At 38.8% G+C, this 23243-nt stretch overlaps 1 protein-coding gene across 2 annotated transcripts in view; it reads right to left on the bottom strand.

Annotated features, from left to right (window-relative positions):
- Nucleotides 1-23243, bottom strand: part of TRANK1 (tetratricopeptide repeat and ankyrin repeat containing 1) — a 69970-nt gene that overhangs the window by 14441 nt on the left and 32286 nt on the right. For both annotated transcript variants that reach the window (XM_067560928.1, XM_067560927.1), the window contains exons 10-18: nt 20193-20354; nt 16454-16708; nt 14965-15141; nt 10080-13001; nt 9255-9454; nt 8876-9013; nt 7416-7559; nt 4310-4466; nt 3497-3585 (exon numbers count right to left, since the gene is read on the bottom strand). In XM_067560928.1, the coding sequence (XP_067417029.1) occupies nt 3497-3585; nt 4310-4466; nt 7416-7559; nt 8876-9013; nt 9255-9454; nt 10080-13001; nt 14965-15141; nt 16454-16708; nt 20193-20354 (4244 nt within the window). The remainder of the gene's footprint in view (nt 1-3496; nt 3586-4309; nt 4467-7415; nt 7560-8875; nt 9014-9254; nt 9455-10079; nt 13002-14964; nt 15142-16453; nt 16709-20192; nt 20355-23243) is intronic.

The following is a 23243-nucleotide window of genomic DNA, read 5'->3' on the forward strand; positions in this document are numbered from 1 at the left end:
CTCAGTACAAGCCAAGAAGCAACTCGGGGGTGGGGGTGGGGGGAAGGCACGTGACCCCATGTGCCCTCACGTGCCTCCCCCCGTGTTGCCTCTAGGAATCATCCACCTGCTGGCTTGACGTGACCTTGCACCCTGGGAGGTGTGCTGTCCATAGAGACTGCCTGTCGCCATGCTCCCAGCAGGAGATACTTCTCCAAAGGGGGGAGAGGATTATAAAAAGAAAGGGGAAATAACCCAAGGCAGCCCTCCTTCTTGCGCTCATTCTGTCCATCAATTCACTGCACAAGAACAAACATAGTAAGTAGCCATTAAACGGAAGAAGGGATCCTGGCGTAAGAAGTTTCGGCAGTAAGAGAAAGCACCAGGTGAGAAAAATTTCGCATTGAATTTAACACAGTTTGTTAAGTTAGGCATTAGTTGTGTTTTATCTCTATTTTTCTTGTAACCATTTCTGACTTTTATGACTCATTACTTGTATTCACTTAAAATCTCTCTTCGTAGTTAATAAAATTATTTTGTTGTTTTATCTAATTCTGTGTATTTGAATTGAAGTGTTTGGAAAACTCCATGTGGGGTAACAAAGTAATATCATTTCTATTAATGAAATGATGGACTTTATATAAGCTTGTACTGTCCAGGAGTGGGCTGGGCAGTACAGGGCATACATTTCTGGGCAAAAAATCTGGCACTGGGTAAGAGCCTAGGTGTGACTGGCAGGTTGCAGGTGCACAGAGACATAGCCAGGAGTGATTTGCATGCTGGAGGCTGTTTGTGAGCAGTCCAGACTGAAAGCTACTGCAGCAAAGCATTGTAAAGGGCACCCCAGGTTAGAGGGCAGGGGTGACGCATCTACTCACTAGTTTGTACTATACCCTCGGTATGTCACAGTGACAAATCTTAACTTTTCTAAGGCTTTTGATACTGTCTCACATGACCTTCAAATAAACAACCTAGAAAAACATAGCCTAGACAAACCTACTCAAAGATGGGTGCACAACTGGTTGGAAAAGTGGAAATGTAGTTATCAGTGGCTCACAATCGAACTGGAAGGGCATATCTAATGGGGTGCCGCAGGAATCTGTCCCGGGTCCAGTTCTACTTAATATCTTCATAAATGATTTGGATAACGACAGAGTTCACTGATAAAGTCTGCGGATGACACCAAGCTGGGAGGGGTTGCAAGGATAGGATAAGATTAGACTTCAAAATGATCTTGACAACCTGGAGAAATGCTCTGAAATAAATAGGATGAAATTCAATAGGGATAAATGCAAAGTCCTACACTTAGGAAGGAATAATTGCACAAATACAGAATGGAAAATGACTGCCTAGGAAGGAATACTGCAGAATAAGAACTGAGGGTTATAGTGGATCGCAAACTAAATGAATCAACAACATAATACTGCTGCAAAAAAAGTAAACATAATTTGGTGATGTATTAGCAGGAGTGTTGTAAGCAAGACATGAAAAGTAATTATTCCCTCTACTCAGCATTAATAAGGCCTCAACTGGAGTACTGTGTCCAATTCTGGGCACCACAATTCATGAAAGATGTGGAGAAAGTCCAGAGAAGAGCAACAAAAAATGATGAAAAGTCTAGAAAATATGACCTAGGAGGAAAGATTAAAAAAAAATGGGTTTGTTTAATCTAAAGAGAAGAGAAGACGGAGGGAGCACACAATAACCGTCTTTAAGTATGTAAAAAGGTTGTTATAAAGAGGAAGGTGATAAACTGTTCTCCTTAACCACTAAAGACAGAACAAGTAGTAATGGGTTTAAATTGCAGCAAGGATGATTTAGGTTAGACATTAGGAAAAACTTCCTAACTGTCAGGATATAGTTAAGCACTGGAACAAATTACCTAGGAAGGTTGTGGTATTACCATCATTGGAGGTTTTTAAAAACAGGTTAGACAAACACCCGTCGGGGATGGCTTAGATAAAACCTAGACCTGCCTCAGTGCAGGCAACTGGACTAGATGACCACTTGAGTCCCTTCCAGTCCTACATGATTTATTGATATTCTAGTGTCAGAGCAACAGAGAGAAAATGCTTTACCAGCTTTAGTGAGATTTACTTCATAGTCACTCTGCAATAGCGTGTCTATCTTATTCCATCAATGAATTTGCTGTTTGTCATGTTCCATTTGGAGATGCAATGTAATTTATAGCACAAAGCAAACCACTCTTGGCATTTGAAAACCCTTTAAGTGATTTTTTTTTAACAACAATGATAAACTGAGAACAGACTTATAAAGAAAGGGATATAGTAGCTAAAAAAACACAGAGGTACATGTGCATGCTTGTAGTGTTTTGTTATAGGTTACAAAACTACATATTATTGATCCAAAGACTTCTCAAATATGCAACTATATTCAAACATTGTTTTTTTTTTCTGTTTTGTTTCTGGCAGTTTATTGTAGATTTAAAAAATAATTAATTGCCCAAAGATGCATGAAAGAGACACTTTAAGAATGGAACTAAAAATATGAGGGGATTATGGTGTATTAAAAACAAAATTTGTTTCATGTTAAAATATAAACAAAATTAGATTTCTGTTCTTCTTGCAAGAGGGAAAGACAGAGCTGAAGACATTTTCTGTTAGTTAGTTTATCCTAGTTAATGTTTGGATGAGTCTTACACATTCCTTGGAGCTCCCACATTTTTCTTTGCTTTACCTCAATCCCCTTTCTTAAGGCCCCCCACTGTAGCCAGAGAAATGGATGGATCATCACACTAACTTCCTCACTGGTCTGAAGAATCACTAGTGGATATATATAATCCCATCCCTTCCAGAACACTCAGTCCTTACCAGATTAGGAAGCTTTTTCTTTTTTGTCCTATATGGCAGGAGTACTGAACATACAGTTTCTGGTTCCACAGAATTTTTTTTTTAAGTAAGAACTCTGTACGCTACGGTCATCACGAAATGTAATGTACTATTTTGACACCCACCACAGAAACTGTGTCTACTAGTCATTTACTTGAGAAACTGTCAGAACATTTCTACAGTGACAACTGACCAGACAGACCCAATATCAGGTAGAAATCTAGCAAATCATAGATCTTAAAAGTCAAGAGTTCTTACAGGCCTCTTGAATAATATTTAAATAGTATTTAATATTATTCTTTAAATAATAAAATAATAATACCTTTATTTTAATATTTTACATGGACTTTTTTATTGCAGTAAAATCCTTTGGTTCTTGGATATTACTGCAAGAAAGAGATTAATTAGAGACAGATATAAACCACACTGTAACCTTAAAAGGCGCTAGGGTCATCACTTAGATCATTCTGCTTCTAAGAAATTGAGCATCTTGCCTAGAACAATGTTTACTGAAATAGAATTTTAAATGGTTCAAAGTCACAACTTCCAACTGATTCCTATTTTTGTTACTGTAAAGCAGTCAAATGATTTTAAAGTGACTTTTATGGATACAAACAGAACAGTATCTCAGAACTGAGATAACTTATCTCAGACAAACATTACTTTACCTTCCAACACTGATGCTTAGCATAGTATTCTCCTTGTGCAATCCATTCTTCTGGGGTTGAAGTTTTAACAAACATGCTATCGTCAAGATCTGGGTGGGGGGGAAGGAGGAAGATTGTTATTTCATGTTAGTAGCGTGGTGTAATAAGAGAAGACACAATGTATGTCAATGCTAAGGATTATCATCATTTGACAGTATTCCAAAATCCCCATGATCTGAGTTCAAATCTACTAACACCACCAAGGGGTAAATTAGATTTTTCCTATTTTTTATTTACATTAAAAATTGACAATTCTATTTTTATTTTAAAATGTTAATTTCTATACAGGCAACAAAGATGAGAGTCACCTTATTGTCCCTTAATAATAAATAGGTTATTTCATTTGCTAACAACAAGCTTGATTTAACTGAGATAGTTTTTCATAATCAATATTCATAATATTTGTGGGTTGGTTGCATAGCTTCCTCACTAGTACAGGAAAGAGAACAACGAGATGCCTGACAAACATTGCAGATCTTTTAGAGCTACGTTAAAGCAAGCAAAACTCTCACTAAAGTCAAATGGAATTTGCTTGAGCAAGGACCAAGTAAAATCTACTGTACGTTACTCTTAAATGCACCGTTAGAGGCAAGCAACACACACACACACACACACACCCGCCTTTTGTCTTCATATTGTTTGAATACTATGTTAACCAAAAGCTAAAAATATTTGCTAAGAACATGGGGATTTTAATTGGTTTAAAACAAACAAACATTTAGTGGATTGTCTTGTTTTCAGAGTTTTTATAGGAAGTTTTGAAGTAGCTTTTACCTTTGTTTTCATCTATTTTGACAACCTTAACAAAATCTCTCTTGATGAAATATTTAAAAGCCGGAGCCCTCTTGTCACTGTTTTCATCAAAGATCCACAGATTGACCCTGGCTCTTGTAATGGCAGTATACAGTTGCTTCAGCTCTCCATTGAGCATCTAGAATAGAGTGATTAAAAAGAAAAATGACATATGTGCAGGAAATGATATGACTGCATAGTAAAAGGAAGGCTATGAGTACCTATAGAGTGAACTATTTAAAGTAAAGTATCTTAAAAGTAAGCCACTTTAAATATTAAGGGCCTGATTTTCAATTATGCCCACAAAAATGCATGTGCTGTTTTGCATCTAATTTGTGTGCAGTTACTACTGCTGCAAATTAGATAGCTTCATGTACAAAGTCAGTTTTGTGTCTAAGGAACATTTACAATTGAAGTCACTTATTTTTTTGCAAACAATTATGGACATTTCAGGTACAAATTAAACATGCAATTTCGCTCACAATTTTGAAAAATCTGGTACTAAGTGTTTGATTCACTACTGCATCCTTCAGATAACTTCACTGGTTTTCATAGTTATGCCAGTGTAAAATTAGAATAACGCAGAGGTCAATTAATCTCTATATCTTAATTAATTTTTTAACTGTAACTAATACAACTAAGAGTTAACTATATAAGATCTTTGCTACCCCAGCTGCAATATGTTAAAAATTATTATTAAAGCTCATGTTATAAAACAGTGGTTCTTAACCTTTCCAAACTACTGTACCCCTGAAGCCTGAGTCCCACCCCCATGGGGCTGAGGCATGTAACTTAGTTTCATGGCGCCCCTGTGGCTCCAGGCAATTGCCTTTCTTGCCACCCCCAATACCAGCTCTGCACTTGCGACCCCTCTAAACCCCCAGGTTGAGAAACACTGTTATAAAATAATCAAATACAGAGTTTTTGAAAGATAGAGTTTCTGTACATCCTATGCCCGGTGATGTGTTCTGTGTAGATGTCCCTGAACCACCTGATGGTGTTCGACACCATGAGACACCGCAATCAGCCGAGCATAACACCAACTGATGCCGCACACCCACAGCACTTCCTCGTTGCAGGGGTTCCATGCACACAGGGCTCCAATGATCAATGCATGAGTTTGTACCTTGTAGCCCTTTGTTCTCAAGGCGTCAGCCCGGGGGGCATATTTCGCCTCCTTTCAAGTATGGGCATCATGGAAGGCCGGGGTCCTGTTCTCGAAGGGGACCGTTATGTCTACCATGATGTTCTTCTTCTGTTCCTCACTGGTAGTGGTGATGTCTGGTCAAAGCTGACTGTCTGTTCCGGGGACGGCGGAGTTCACTGCCACCTTCCCCACAGGTAGTGGGATGGCTTTGATCAGGCGATCTAGGATGGCGCTGTGGTGCAGCTGCCAGGCTCGGGAGCAGGGCTTGCAGCTCACAGGACATGGGGCAGGGTCTCATTGGAGTAGTCACATCTTCTGCACTGCTTGTCCTGATTCCAGTGGTGGATGGCTCCGTTCAGGGGGACACAATTGAGCCGGGCCCAGTGGATGAAACTCCAATCAGCGAATTGAGTAAAGCTGCCCCCAAGAAGGAAGTGGTTGCTGGTGTCCCACTTGCTCACCACCTCAAAGGCCTTGTCCTGGTCCGGCTTCCGCTTAAGGTTTGCCATGTACTGTGCGTGGACGGCATCCTTTAGGGCCCTCTCCAGCATACTCTTTCGAGGTGACCATGGTGTTCTCGGTGGTTTTAACCTGCAGCACCAGGACTCCCAGTTCCTGACGCTCCTTGCAACACGTCCAGTGGCAGCCAATGCACTTCTCCAGGCATCGCATGGCAATGCAGGTCCAAAGCGAAGAGAAATTGCCCCCACCCCATTGAAATTTCCCAGCCAGGGAGCTGCTCAAAGGTGTTCTGCCAATCCACTTCTTGACGACATGGCGCATGGCGCTCATCGTGATGTTCTTCACTGTGGCGTTGGGGCATGTCAGAAGGTGGAACGAGTGGATGATCACCGGGACATTGCACAGGTCGCCTAAGTGAGGAACATTGGCGCTGCCTTGCTTTTGCGCAATGTACACTAGCTCATTACAGGCCCTCTGGGGAAGAAACATCCACTTCTTCACCAACTGCCTGATGGTGTTACCTGCCTTGTTGAGAGGTACCTTCACCACAGCGGATCCCTTCAGGACAAACAAGATGCCAGGGAGCAGGAAGGTGTTCAGGGTGTTGATCTTCTGCAATGGCATCAGCAGGAAGCTGTCTATCTTGGCCACGTCACATAGGATCTCCACGATGCTGTCCTCTGGCTTCTGCTGGACGCAGAAACCCATGGGAGTGCTCAGGTGTTGGTACGCTTGTCCGTCTAGGAGGGAGATTATGGACCTATCCTGGATCCGGAACGATGTCGTCTGGACTTAGTCCCTTTTGCTGCCTTCGATGTGGAGGGACACGTATTTCCTGGCATTGAAGCAGAGCCCCATCCAGTCAGCAGCTTGGCTAGTGGCGTCAAGCATGTATTGGAGGCTCACAGGGTCGACCGCAATCAGGACCAGCTTGTCCACGTAGGCCAGGACATTCATCCTCTCATCGTAGAGTTCGATGCACCCAGACCGTTGGAGATTGCTCGTCCAAGCGGCTCTATAGCTAGGTTGAAAATGATGAGAGTGAGGGGACAGTCCTTCTTCATACCGCTCCGGATCGGGATTTCAGCAGTCTCCCCTTCAACAGAGTGGATGGTGGTGGTGCAGCCTTGATACAGTTCCCAGATCAAATGGAGGAAGTTACTGGGCACCCCAAATTCGTGGAGCATGGAGAAAATGAGCTGGTGGGGCATGGAGCCAAAGGTGTTAGCTAGGTTGAACCAAAATCCTCCCAAGAACAAAGCAAATCAAAATCATATGTTAAGCAAAACTTAATAAAAAATATTGATGGATCTGGGATTAAAGAACTAAGGAATTTAATATTAATACATTAATTGGAAGGACTGTTATATATTCAAGTGTTAAATTAGAATTTCTTGAACTTTCAGATTTGTCTTATATAGTTTAATATGTGCTTGCTATCTCCAAACAATGCATTATAAAAGAACCAGAATGTATCACCTTGTACATTTCTGGATTAAGCACAGAAGGCCTGCTTTGAGTAGCAGTATTTTTCTCTAAAGGTGTTTCGATCACCACCCTGCTTTCTCCTGGTGAATCAGAGGAGGCAATAAAAGAAGAAATGATCTTCCACTCTTTGTAAGCCTATAATTTAAGAAACATATGAACATTTCAGGTTAGCTGAATCTACTTCGTACTAGTGCCTACATATACATACACATACTCTCTATATGTATACAAATATGCAATATATATTTTAAACACACACACACACACACACACACACACACACACACACACACACACCACTTAGGCTCTTATCTTGCAATGTGTTGTATGCAGCAATCTACCTATATCCTAGAAGTTGTAGGATTGGGACCTTAATTTGTACAAATATCATGCATAATTCTCAACTAAAATCTTTAATAAATCCCTTCTTTTCTGTTGCTTTTAAATTATTTTTAAATTTTTCTTTATTAAATTTTACTTATTAAATTAATATTAAACTAAATACTAAATTTTAATTAATGTAATTATTTGACTAAATATTACATCTTTTCTTTACTACTGAAACAGGTTTTTAATTTAATGTCAAAATTTGTGGCACAAAATTGGAAAAAAATATCAAGAAAACCGAAGTTAGTTGATATACAGTCATGAACTCATGCTTCTGTTGCAGTCACAGCCTCAAGTTATCAAATTAAAAAGTCTTTATGTTAAATAAAAAAAAAAGAAAAGAAAGATATTACTGAATCTCTTGCTAATTGTAAATTTTAAAGTCAAAATCATTTTATGTTCCGATTGGGGGGAGAGACACAAAACAAGCTTTTTATACTCATAACTCAAAACTAGAGGCCTACATGGCAAAATCAGTTAACAAAATAGTTTTTCACTCTGGAGACCTGTTTCCAAATTCTGCCTCATTAAAGAGGACTCATCCTAACTTTTGACTAGACCTCTGGGGACAGTGCAAAACCACTACGCAGATAGCTCTCTCTCTAACAGACACCAGAGTCTCGACTTATGGATGCTAAAGATCCAGGGGCTGCATATCCTCTTACTTATGCGGGTTTTAATTGTTGAAGGTCAAAGGCGTTACACTTCTGATTCACAACAGCGTAAAATGACAGAAGGATCATTCTTCAGAACTGATGTATATTAGCACAGCTATGTTAAAAAGCTCAAGAAGTGCACAATATATCACTTTCCTGAACATAGCTCATATCACAAAAATCTTTTAAAATGAGAAAAATAAATACCTGAAATAAGCCACTACTACAAAAGATGCAGCACCCCATGGAGGGATGACAGAGCAGCAGCTCAGTTTGCTTACAGTGAGCCCCGAGTCCTACTCTGCAGTCGAGCTGACTATCTCTAGAGAAAACCGTATATTTCCTCAGCTAAGACAGTTAGACCAAGAGGGAAGAAGCAAAAGCGGAAAATACAGTGCAATTAAATACCTCAGAATCTGTGAAAAAGTTGTAAAGGAGGACATCATCAAATTCCAAGCCCTTTGCTTCATAAATTGTTAGCACAAGTGCTAAACTAAGTTCCTCTGGAATCTTATCCTTCACCATTTCATTTGCTACTAATATCACCTGCCAGAACATAAAATGTATTAGTGCCACATGAACCAAAAAGATAGACAACATACTTCATTTAGAGCGTGGAAAATGAGCAATTGGTTATTGCAATGCAAAAGTTATCTAAGAAGTAAACTACAGTTGGTATTACTGTATTAAAACTACATTAACTGCCTGGATACTTCAGCACACTCCAGAAAAGGGGTTGCTAAACAAAAACTATATACAGTACACCATATAGAAAAGAAAAGCGAACCTGATGTGCTCCAAATTCAATTGGCTGTGTTTTCCTTTTGTTGCCTCTCAGTAAAATCGCCAGGTCACTTACACTGCAGGACTCTAAGACAGTAGGTTTAGGTCCATCAAAGAGGCCAGAGTCCCTAGGAAGACGATCAAAAGATTCTGGGAAATAGTACTGAAGTAAATCAACCACCCCAGAGGCCAGATGTAGAATTCCTGTGATGATCAAAAATACACATTACAAATGCAAGATATGCCTCCCACAAAAATAACTATAATAAAAATGAACATTGTTCAGATTGCACAGAATCTGGAAATGCTAGAATTAAGATCGTGATTAGGCGGAGAGAGCAGCTGTAGGATACACTTGGAGCATCTCTGATTTGCACGGCTGACACAAATCAGAATATAGGCTACAAGACTAAGCAATGACTTCTATGTAAAAAGCTAAGGTTAGAAACACGAAACAAATGTTAGAGCAGAAGCAGACCACTCATCCCCAAAATACAGGATTTTTGGTGGTGCAGAAGCAGCAGTTAAAGACAAAAAAAAATTATTTTTTTTTAAAATTCATCCTAAATAGGTCAAATACCAACAAAACATTCAGTGAGGGAAAGATTTTTAAGAGTGACTAGTGATTTTAGGTGGCTCCACTTTTGGGTGCCCAGTTCAAGATACCTTAAAGGGATCTGATTTTCAGAAAGCACTAAGCATCTGCTTTCTGAAAATCAGTTCCCTTTAAAAGTATCTCATGTTGAGCACACAAATATGGAGATACCCATAATCACTAGTGCCTTTTGAAGATCTTGACCTCAAAACATACATTGGGTAATTTCTCTACCTGAATGAGATCTGTAGTTCTGATAGAGCTGATATATCCTTTTAGGTTTTCTAACAACACATTGTTTCTTGTCAACTGAGGTCTTGCTGGCATAGTGGAACAGTGACCTCAGATCACTGAAACGAAAAGCAACTCCCTTCATTATGCTTTGCGCAGTATCACCAGTTAGGAACATTGCATTAGGGTCATTGATGCATTTCATTAACAGTGCTAGCTCAGCTTGGGTGAAGTCTTGAATCTCATCACCATAAAGTTCATGGATGGACCATGGTAGCTCCTCAAGCTTAGAGAGTCTTTGAGATAAATTGTATAAGACATCTTCTTCATCAAAGTAACCCCTCTGTGATCTTATTTGCTCATAAAGACAAAAGAGATGATAGATTTCACTTCGGTCTTCCTTGAAGTTTGGCGATCTCTTCCGCCCTAGTTTTTTGTACTCTTCTTCTGTAAGTTTACCCTGGGGACAATTTAGTGCTTCAAAAGACCCTTTCAAAAAAGATTTTATTTCTTTCCAAACCAATGCAGGGTTATAGGAATTTTTGCCTTTCACCATTTTTGGCCACATTTCATTAGCAAACACATCATAAGTCACAAAAACTCGAGGATCGTTTTCTCTTGAGTGAGCTTCTGCAGTCTTTTCATCCTCACCATATTCTACTTCAATGTTACCTTCTTCATCCTCATCTTCCCAATTTGGTATGACCAAATCTTCTTGAGTGGACCAACCAACAATGGCCCTTTTAAGACTTCCATCTTCATTCCTAAGAAAAAATGGATCTGGCATGGCTGCATCGAGTAATAGTAACAACTGTTTTGAGGTGACATACAATGGGAAATTTTCATCTTTAACGTCTTGTAGCTTGTAAACATTTGGTTCAAGTGGCTGGAAATGACTTGTTGACTTAGAAGACTTACTGAGCTCAATAAAATTCCTCTGAACCTCTTGGCATAGAACATGATTTTTAGTAACAAAGATCTGATGCAAGTGTTCTAATTTGTCTGATTCTTCTGTGCTATGCTCTTCCTCCTCTTCACAGTCACCTAATGAATTCAATTCAGTGTCAGTTTCATTTGAAGAATACTGTTCACCTTCATCATCTTGTTCATCATTTATGCTTTCCAACTCAATTGACTCACTGGAATCATTGTTGTCTTGTTTTTCTACATCATCATCTTCCTCACCTGTGCTTTCTTTCTCAGATTCAATTTCAAACTTTCTTCTCCGCCACGTTTGTCTAACCAACAAAGGAGTTCCTGCCAGCTGTGCTTTCTCCCAATAAGAATAGAATTTCTTCCACAGCCTATATAAGCAACAAGTAGTCTTTCCTGTTCCACTCCGTCCAATTAAGATTATTGGCTCTAGGGGTTTGGGACTGAGGTCAATCACTGCATACTCCAACTCACCAACTCTGAAGGGGTATTCAGCAGCAGTATTCATATCATTTATTATGTTAAGTGCCATGTTAGTACTGAAGCTGTGAAATTTCATTATATTATATTCTGTTTCCACTGCACTGGCTGGAGGGAAGTATTCAGGTACGATGTGTTCCTTTGTTTTTTCTGTCTCTGTGTCTTCAACATAAAAACGAGGAATGCGCTTTTGCATTTTTAAGTTAGAAGATTGCTTGATTTTACTTATACCCTTGAGTTTTTTCCTCAAGATGCAGGACAAGCCACGGTTGTATGCAGTACATATAGTGCCTATAGTCCGGTCCAGTTTGCAATGATCAAGAACAATGTCCCATATTCTAATGATTTCAGTGTAAACCCTCCCAGATTTTTCTAGAGGATGTATAGACTGTTCTGTTGCTATAATCTTTTCTGCATCTTCACTGCAACGGGGAGAAAAGTCTATTGCAAGCTCCCATAACATCCTTGCTCCTTTGTCCAGCTTAGCTTCATACAGCTGAATATCAGCTTTCAAATGTTTTAGCCGCTTTTGGAGGCCCTGGGTCCATTCTCCATTTCCAAGCTGCTGAACTGCCAGTATAATTTTCTTTTTCATATAATGAGGTACAGCCTTGCTGCCTAGCTTCTTTAGCATTTCAGAAGTGCACTCTATTTCCCACGTCATATTATCGAAGTCCTGAATATATGTCTCCATGTCCTGAATCTGCCCGTTAACTTCCACTGTTTCTTCATCTACTCCATTAGGCATGGGCATGTCAGATTCATCACGCTCTTTCTTGGTATCCTCCACTTTCTCAGGGTGGGCACCCTCCCCTTTATTGTGAGGCAAACTCTCATATCCACAGGTTTGTTGGGGTTTGTTCTTTTTACCTTCAATGCTGGTTAGTGCTGAAGATGGGTTTGGTACTTGAGAATTATCTTCTATTGGGTTGTCACCCAATTGAAGATGCTGGATTAAATCTGTGATTGCTTTCACTAGGCTTTCCCGTAGAGATAAGGGCTTATTTACTTCTCCAGTTTCTTGCTTTGTCCAGTGAGCATCTTCTGCTTCTTCCCAGTTATCAAGAACTGGAGCTGTTTTTTGGATATTAGTTGAGTTGCCAGGTGGTGCTCTCCGGGCAGATGCAGATGATGAATGAGCTGTGCTTTTTGGCTGTGATGTGTTACAGACTGGAATGGACTTAGTCATCTTAACAAACTGCCCTACTGTATCTTGTCGGTGCTTCCTCTTCTCTGAGACAGCTGTAGTCCAGGCGAGTAGCCGAGGGTCATTTTTTTTTATTCTGTGCCTCACATCTTTTCCTAATTTATTTTTCAAGTTAAAGTTAATGTCAAACTTTGCTAACAAATCCATTATTTTCTTAACTTGCTTTGATTGTGTTTTCTGAAATATAATATGCATCACTGTATTTCCGTTCTTATCTTGGCTGTTCGGATTAAGGTGTGGGAAAGCAGATGGGTTTGAACCATAGAGATCCAGTAGATAGTTCAGAAAGCGTAAACCAACATCATCTGAAAGAAACAACAACAAATCACTAACTTATATATACTTTCCCCTGAGAACCAGAAACATCTATATCACTAATCTCTTTGCTGCTATTAACTGAAAATAAATTACCTTTAAAATAATAAAGTTAATTTAGTGTTTCTAAAACATCTGATTTTGATAGCCGTAGAAACGGAGATTTTCTATTTATTCAGAAAAACAGGCACAACAGCAGCAAAAGCAACAGAAGATTTGTCACATTCCCCCCACCATTGCGCTGCATTTCTCTTTTAACCTTCTTGGTGAGAGAGACTAGTTTAGTGTCTATGTCTGCTTAATTAACAGTGTCTCTCTATGTGATTGCCAACAAAGGTGCCAACATTTGTTTTTTGTGATGTGCATATTTGTCAGTTAGATAATGAACTGAGATCACCATGTTCATTTCAATATGTCACCCAAAATGTCGGTAGCATTTGGTCACCATAAACCAGGTCCAATTTTAAACCATTTTCCCCAAAGCTGAAGTCTCCTGAGCCACCTACATACCCTCCAGAAGACTACTTTCATATCTTCCTCAAGAGAGATATCAGATATTCTACAGCTTTTTTAGTATAGTCATGCGGCAATTTGAGTATAGATGAAAAAAAAATTTCTACATTGTAAACCCTGGATATAGCATGACAGCCAAAATTACTATTAAAAATTTCCATCACAAGTAGTAAGAAACACTTGAATAAAGATACTGCTTTAATCATTTGGATTTACAAAACCATTTTTATACAAAACCTGAATTTTGAACCTAGTTTGACAGTTTATCATAAAAACGGCCAGACTGGGTCAGACCAATGGTCCATCTAGCCCAGTATCCTGTCTTCCGACAGTGACCAATGTCAGGTGCTTCAGAGGGAATGAACAGAACAGGCAATCATCAAGTGACCCATCCCCTGTCCGCCACTTTCAGGTTCTGGCAATCAGAGGCTAGAGACACTCAGAGCATGGGATCACATCCCTGCCCATCCTGGCTAATAACCACTGATGGACCTATCCTCCATGAACTTATCTAGTTCTTTTTTAACCCCATTATAGTTTTGGCCTTCACAACATCCTCTGGCAATGAGTTCCATAGGTTGCCTGTGTGTGTGAAGAAGTACTTCCTTTTGTTCATTTTAAACCTGATGCCTATTAACTTCATTGGGTGACCATGGTTCCATGGCGTTATGTGAAGGAGTAAATAATACTTCCTTATTCACTTTCTTCACAACAGTCACAATTTTATTGACCTCTATCATATCCCTTCTTAGTCATCTCTTTTCTGAGCTGAAAAGTCCCAGTCTTTTTAATCTCTCTTCATATGGAAGCTGTTCCATACCCATAATCATTTTTGTTGCCCTTCTCTGTATCTTTTCCAATTCTAATATCTCTTTTTTTGAGATGGGATGACCAGAACTGCATATAGTATTCAAGGTGTGGGCATGCCATGGATTTATACAGTGGGCATTATGATATTTTCTGTCTTATTACCTATCCCTTTCCTAATGGTTCCTAACATTCTATTAGCTTTTTTGACTGCCTCTCCACACTGAGTAGATGTTTAATATAATATAATATTATAATATAATATTATATAAATCTGTATTATTTAATTTATATTAAGTCCTTTTGGACCAAATTCTCAAGTCTTTTACTCAGTTTTTATTCTATCTTATTCAGGCAAAGATTCCATTGAAATCAGTGAGTGCTTTGTTTGAGTAAGGACTGAATAAAAATGGAGTAAAGAACTTCATGATTTGCTCCCACCATTTCCTTAAGAATCAATAGCTGAGCTTCAGTTTTCAACATTTCCTTGCCTTCTCTGACCCTTCACATTTTTTACTGGTTCCTACACAATATTACTGCAGGTGCAGAAGTAGAAATAATAAATCTTCCTTCCGAAAATAATCTGAATAAATTAATGCATAGGTGGACCTGCACACCAAAACAAAGATTTACCTCTTTTATTTAAGCAGATGGAGATTGCAGCATGCAAAGGAGTATCACCTTCCACAATAGAAACACTCTGAGGATCTGCACCACTGGTCAGCAGCAAATAAGCCAATTCAAAATCATTATTTTTCAAGCATATCTGCAGTGGTTTTTCAGAGATGGCTCCAGTCCCTTCAGGTGAAGCTAGTGAAATAGATTGGAATGTTTAAGATTAAATTTGATACACTGGATCTCTATACTCAAAAAGGGCATCAATAGTAAGATGTCAGCTTCAGTTGTTGAGAGAGAAGATGTTAAAAAATATATAATCATTGTTTAACCATCTCATCACATTTAATAGAATATTAAGGAAATTCAAATATTAAGCCAATCTCATCTGAACACCCCCAAAACTGAGTCAAATTAAAAATCTCTTCACATATGAAGGCCAAGATTTCCCTCAACTTTCCTTCTTCAAGAAATCAGTGGAGAAGTCAAATACTTAAAAGAAAATAATGTGAATTTTTCTGTCTTCAGACATACATAAAATTATAGTGCTGCTTGTTCACATAATAGTACACACTAGGACTACTTTTTTCCCCTTTTAAAAATATTAATTTAACTTCACTGTATCAGTCAAGGAAAAAAAACAGGTCAGAATAATCCTGATTTCCAGATCTAGCAGGAGTAAAGGCTAAAACAGAATAGATCCGTGTGTCACAAATTGTAACTGCTCTTCTCCAAAAAGCCCTCAGCCATGTGGCTCACCATCTCTCTCTCTCTCTAAAAAAAACTTTAGCTACTTATACTGAACACTCCTTCTGGAGAATGGAACTTGTCTTCATGCTTATTGTAAAGCACCTAGAATACTGTATATGAAGCGTGTGTGCATATAAAAATACATTTTGCCATGAAAAACCTAAAGGAAAATAATAAGGGGATGGTCAGTGAGGTTAACAGTGCCTATTAACATTCAGAACTAGGAAGATGAGCTCTATACAACTCTCCACCCAAAGTGAGAAAAATTAACTTCCCATTCAGATGTAAATGGGACACTTCAAAATGGGTGAGCATGGTACTGTCTCTGCTTTAAGAGACTCTCAAGAGGTGAACAGCTAAAGTAGTGACACAGCAAGGCAATGAATCCAGGAGTTCAGGCTTATGATATCAATTGTGGTCTTTCAAACAGGAAGAAACTGAGGAAGGGGAATGAAGAAGTAAAAAAATAAAATAAAATAAATCAAGCAAAACCTAAGGCTAAAATAATGCTTAACCATTTCCTCCCAAATACAATCATATATCCATTTCAGATCAGATTCTGCCACACTTACTCAAGCTGAGCAGTAGCTTACTCCACAATCAATATAGGAGATTTATTAAATGCTTGAGTCTAACAGCTATTGCATTTATACTGGGCCAGAAGAGTCGGACTGTGATATTTCTAAAATAATCTCTTTAAGTCAGCAAACAGAAGTTTAAAATCTTCTAGGACATTTTAATATCAGTGAGTTTTCACCTCCTCTTTCTAGCAAGCATCTTATGAGATGCACCCGTCGCTTATCCAATCTGTCAACCTGTTTGATAATGCTGCCAATGTTGAGGTCTGAAAGACTGCAGTTTCTGATGAGTCCACCACATGATGGCATTTCCCCATTGGCTTTCCGTGTTAGCAATAGCAAAACTTCATGCCACATTTGCTTCTCCAATAAAAGCTTTATGAAGCAGCTAGCACAGGTATCATAGATGTCACAAACCATTTCTTCAGGAATTTCTGCAAGTAAGCAAAGCAGAAGATAATTAAATAGAAGCAGGATAGCAATAAAATACTGACCAATGCAAACTGATTTCAGAATCACTGACTGAAAAAACAAAAAACAAATCCCCATTAAAATATATGTATCTTGCAATCTTGTATTAGTACTCACGGGGAAAAAATAAACAAAACCAATGCTGCCTTAGGCAAGCAAGAAAGTTCTGTTCTGAGATCAGTTTATGAGGCTTAAAAAAAATCTAAGTAACCTTAAAATAAATTATGGAATTTCTTAGATTCATAGATTTTAATTTAAGGCCAGAAGGGATTATTATGAACATCTATTCTGAGCTCCTGTTAATACAGGCCACCCTTTCAAGGCCATCAACTACAGCTGCAGTTTGACCATATATTTTCAAGACAGAAGAATTAGGACTTCACAACTAGTGGTAAATAAGTTGCTACTTTAGTACCTCAAGGAAACAACAAGAAACCACTGGATAACTCAAAACTGCCAGTCAGACAATTCCCATTCTTGGAAACCAGCAAAGCAATAACTCGGGTTGTTATTCCCTGAATGAGTGGTGAATCGTTTACCACAATGCAGAGCTCCAGATACCTCAAACCTTCTCACAAAGAATGAGAGGCCTGGATGTGTTACAGATAGAGAATACAAAATCAGACAGCAACTGCATCTAATTGCCCATTAATGCAAGTTATTGACTCTTGAAGAAAAAAACTTCAGTGTCAGAACAAATCACAGTGTCAGGAAATGAGCCTTCATCAGACACCAAATACGCAAATGTGGAATCTTGACTGTTAAAGATTAGTTAATGCAGGAACCTTTGGAGGAGAATAAAAGGGGTTAAGAGTAAAGAACTTCTGCTATTAAGCAGTCTCAATTTAAATACAGTAGAACTGAATACACAGAGGGCTTCAAATACTGAGATCAGACAGCAAACAAAGCCTGGTAGAACTGGACAAAAGTATTAGATTGGATTTAAATAACCATTCAAAAAGGGTGGGACACCAGAACACTGATCAGTATAAGAATCAAGAAAAACAAACACAAACAAAACTGAAGACAGACACAGGCTCACTGTTTCCAGGTCAGAAGAGAGTTCTAATTATTGCTTTACAGAAAGCATTCTATTTTGCTTAACAATATGCATGACCACCAGCTGTTTGGTACCCTATGAGAAGTGAGTTGGTCTCCGTCCACTTCCTACTGGACAGGGGAATGCGCATCACAAAATATATCACCACAATCGTCCCAAACTTGCAACCAGCCAGGATTCAACAGGCATGAAGAGTGAACTACACTCTTAGCCCTAAAGATGAAGGTCTCCAGGAAAGGACTGAAGCACTTAGATGAGGCAGCACTGGGAAGTTTGCACTGCTGCTGCCTCTGCTATACTAGTTAAAGAACCGCCATCTCTGAAGCTCTCAGTCTGGCACCTTTATCAAAAGCACTAAATTCATGGGAATAAAAGAGCTTTATTCTCCATCTCTCACCCCCCCGTTTTCTGAAACAAACCTCAACAGACTGCTAGTTGTGAGTTCTGGACCCTTTTTCTCCCCTCCTGTCCTTATGACATCACTTCTCTTACTAGTTTCTAAACTTCTCCCAGTAAAAGGTGTGACTGTGCGAATGAACTTTAACTTTTCTTAGGGCAGGCTCATCACAGCTATGGCCAGAGGACTGCCTTTGTTTCTAACAGACAGATCAATTTACTACATTCCAGATATAAACAGTTAGGGCAAAATCCAGCCCCCTTGGCAGAAAAACTAGTGTGGTTCTGCTGTAGAAAGGGTGTGACATAGAAAGGGTATGCATCCCTCCGTAGTGCAAAGCCCCATGCCACTCAAGCTTCCTGTGCAGCAGTGAGGAAGAAAAGGGCACAGGTGGGTCAGGAAGCAGGGCCGCTGCAGCAAACATGTTCTTGACCTCTCCATTCTCATTGGGGCCTCCATCCCCCTTTTCCATATATCTGCTCAGCCCAGGACCCAGGTTCTGGATTTGGATCTTAACACCTTTCTATTCTGAAGAGTGACTCTAAACAAAATAGCAGCATGGGATTCCACGTTTGCCATCTACCAATTATTTCCAGATCAAATATGATGAGTTTACATCTGCTTTCCAGGATCAGACACTGTGATGGAGCTTTTTCGTCTTACAGGCTGCTACTTCTGATGCTCACATCGACACGCTCAGGATATATCTACACTGTGAGTTGGGGGTGTAAATCCCAGCCTAAGGAGATGTACCCATGTGAGCTCTGATTAAAGCTGGTGTACTAAAAAGAGGACAGCTATGGCAGTGTAAGGTACTAGCCACCCCAAGTACGTATCTGTCCGAGACACTAGGCACATACTTAGGCAGCTAGCCACTCCTGCAGCAGCTACACTTCTATTTTTAGTGCACTGGCTCCATCAGAGCTAGTGTGGTTATGTCTCAAACTGGTAATTGCACATCCAGCTCGAAGTGTAGACATATCCTCAGTGTCAAAACAAAATGCCAAAAGACATATACTTCTTCCTTCTTGAGGTTGAAAAGTTTACAAATTTTTTAAAGAAAAGAAACGAGAGATGCATCTTAAACAGGATTTACACCAGAGCATCTATCATTAAGCAGGTTTAGTTACCCCCAGAAAATGCTGGAGATACCACCAACCATCAGCTAACATGTCCCATATAATTTTTTTTCTTACCAGAAACTACCATAAAAAGCAGAATATATGCATAAATCTTTCTGCAGTTCTGAATACCCCTCCCCAAAATCTGTATATTGGAATTAGTAGAGTAAAATTAAATCTTCCAGTGAACACAACGGAATATGTAATAATGGGTTATTAATAGAACAATGTTTAATAGACAGAATATTGAACTCTAATGAACCTGCAGTTTATTCAGTATGATTGAAAGAATTGTCAAATACAGCTTTGATTAAGATAATTTACCCTGGTGACAAAGCGGTGGAAAATACACTAATATTTGTTGTCACATAGATGCATTAAAGCAGGTGTAATATAACATGGCTCATACATAATATAATTATTAAAACAACATCTTTTCGATTACATTTGAACTGAGTACACACACACACACACACACACACACACACACACACACACACACACAGAGTGATTCTATGGTGTGCACTGGTCCTTTTCCCATGTCAAATTAAAAACAAAAAAACAAAAAACATGAGCGCTGAAAGTATAAAATAACAAAGTTGGTACATTTGCATTCTTTTGCCATGGCGTTAATAACTACTGTATACATCTAAATGTCTTGTTTATTATACTGAGGTTTTTTCTGTATTCCTCTTCAAAAACTTGAATTAAAAAATACAAGACACTCCAACAAGAATAGGAAGTAATATTTTTTCTGCAATGATTTCTATGTTACAGATACAAGAGGAAAATACTCTGCACATTGACATCAAATATATTTTTCAGACCTAAGAAGTTGTGTGAAGGGCAGAGATGAGACTTCACTGTACCTTTTACAGTAGACAACAACTTCACAAACCTCTGGACCTTCTCTTCCTTCAACAAATTTTTATGCTGTGCTTGGTTTTCAGGACTGCAGAACTTCAAGAAATGCTCAAAAGCATCCAGAAGAGAGTTGGTTTCATCAACTGAGGTTTTGCTTTCGCTCATCCCTGAAAAATATCACTGAAATTGGTAATCCAGTTTTTTACTTGTTTATTGTTGGGGGGGAGGGTTAAAAATAGAATTATATAATACATTTTATTGGCAGTTTATGGAGTGCTAACATGGGTAAAAAAAAAACACCACTTTTTAAAAATAAAAACATAGCAATGCAATACCTACCAATTTATCCCATACCTGGGATAATGTAGGATCAGAGTGTGCTTTTTATTAGTTAACAAATGCCCTAAAAATGAAAGTCCAGCCTCAGCGTGAGTTTGCCAGCAGCTTTGAGGAATGTAACAGTGCAGGCGATCTAGCCACACATCATCCATTAAAATCAGAGCTGGTCAAAATTTTTTAAACGAAGTATTTTCATCAAAACAAAACACAGGACATTTTTTTTGCCAATATATTTTGTTTTTCAGGAAAAAATGTTATTCCCCTATCCCATCCCCCCAGATTTTTTTGTTAACTTTTTTCTATCAAAAATGTTATCAATACAACCTTTTTGTATTTTGGACATTTTGCCATTTCTGAAAATCTGGTAAAAGGAAATTGTTGACATTTCCAGAATAAATTCTGACAAAAATATTTTTTTGAAAAGGGTGATTTTTTTTTTTAAATGGAAAATAGTTCATTTTCTAACAGTGCAAAGTGAAAACATGTTTGAAATTTTGAAGTTTTTTGTTAAACTACTTTGTAATTAACAGCTCTAATTAAAATGCCCTGCTCTGAAAAATCTCAAGCAGTATATTTATACAGTCAAACTACTATAAAAAATAAAATTTGAAAATACATTCCAAGAACTTATAGGAGATTTTGTGTTTTGCCATATTACTTTCCCAACAGATGTCTGGGTAGTTGAAGTCCCCCATTACTACCAAGTCCTATGTCTCTTGCTTCCTCATCCTAACCACCAGGAAGTCAACATTATAAACAATTAGACTCTACATTTAAAGGGACCCTTATAAACAATTAGACTCTACATTTAAAGGGACCCTTACCTTCTGGTTCTTGATTATGCATGAGGGAGTTCTGAAACACCCATCAGTAGATATGCTGCCTGCCCCCTGGCAGAAGTTGTGTTACTGAAACAATATTTCCTATGGCCCAGACCTAGATCACATGACATTACACTCTCATATACCACTAATAAAGTTCAGCCTTCATATTGGTGACTTGTGAGTATCTGCATTATTGCAGGCTCCAAAGAGGAGAGCCTTCCTCAAATGTCTCCAACCCAATTAATTTAGTACCCAGCGCCTGAAGGCTGCAACTTATTTAAACTGGCAAAGGGGAAAAAAACAAGCGTGACGATCATGTGGGGAGTCCTGCCAAAATGTTTGGTACAGGAGAGTTTGCAGAAGCTTCTGAGAAGACAGACCGCCACCAGACCTGAGGGGCTGGCCTAAGAAGCAGCCACATTGGAACTGGTTGCAAAAAAGAGCCACAGCACGCCCAAGAGGGAAGCTAACCAAATCACTGAAAAAATCTCTCATGAGCAGCAGGAACATCTGCTCCCCAGCCTTCTATGTAACAAACTCTAAGTGAGATAGGGAACTCAGCGCGGACTCAGAGGGAGAAAAAAAAATATTTTAAAAAGGAAGCTCTGCAAATATGAGGCCCCGCCTCCCAAAACCCCTCCGTATCTACGTTGCATGGCCATTGAAACAGGCCTGGGAAACAGGAGGAGTTGTATGCATGATAGTCTATAAAACAGGTACAATAGCACACGTCCAAGATATTCAAACAGGATCAACCTGAGGGCATCTGGAATGCAGACCATTTCATCTTTGTATTGGTTGAAATGATGGAAGCAGCTATAATGCGATTAGACCCAAATGCTTCTCCTTATATGATTCTTTCCCTAAATACTCTCCACTTTCTTTTTCCAGAAAGCCTGGCTGAGTTGCACTAATGACTCATTACAAACCACTTAATTTTGCAAATTATGCTTTAAAAAAAAAAAAAAAAAAAAAAAAAAAAAAAAAAAAACATGTGCAACATGGGACCTGCTAAGAAATCTGAGTTGAGAAGCAGAACGAGACCTCCCCACTTTACAGATTAGCCAAGGGAGAATTAATGAGTTTCAACTGAATTTATTTTCCTCTCTCTTATTTTCATTTCTTCCTCCTCATCTTCCAGCTGGAACATGTAAAACAAAAAGGAAATGAAGAAGAGAAGGGTACAAAAAGACTGGAGGAGGAAGTGTGTGGGTTAGGCTATGAATGGTAGCAGAACTCCTCCTTTTGGCCCCCCTTGCTCCCTGGTAGATGGATGTAATAGATCAGGATATTTTCCTTTATTGAAAAAATAATAGTCGACAAGGTCCAGTTTTCTTTACGCTCGATAACATTATAGAATGGTAAGATACTGCTTTAGTGTTAGCTTCTAATCCAGATACAATTTTATTTTACTAATTTTATATTGTAATTATGTGCATCTTCCTCATTCAGACATCTAATTTGGCAGTTCCCAATAGCATTTGAGCCTGTTGATAACAGGTCAAACTGAGTTCCAATCTTGGACAAATCAGCTACAGAACTGGCTAAGAGAGGCATAATAGCTGAGTTTTAACATAACAGAGAACAAGAATGAATCCTTAGTCTCTAACCCTTCACAAAACCATCATATAGTAACTGGCACAAACGATAATCTATTGTACCTCATTCCATTGCAATGTCTGGGCTATAAGAAATTGAAGGTTATCACAATTACAGCACCCAGAAGCATGCTGGGAACTTTACAATAAATAGAAAGACGTGATCCAAATCGTTTTACAAATACTTATGCACACGTTTAACTTTAAGCAGATGAATAGTCCTACTGATGCTTAAAGCTAAGCACATAAGTAAGCGTTTGCAGCACTGGGGTCTAATTTTTTCACAGGAGGCAAT

The sequence above is a fragment of the Emydura macquarii genome, unplaced genomic scaffold (genome assembly GCF_026122565.2).
Source record: "Emydura macquarii macquarii isolate MOO-44397 ecotype Brisbane River unplaced genomic scaffold, CSIRO-AGI_Emac_v2 contig_2321, whole genome shotgun sequence".
NCBI classification, from domain to species: domain Eukaryota; kingdom Metazoa; phylum Chordata; order Testudines; family Chelidae; genus Emydura; species Emydura macquarii.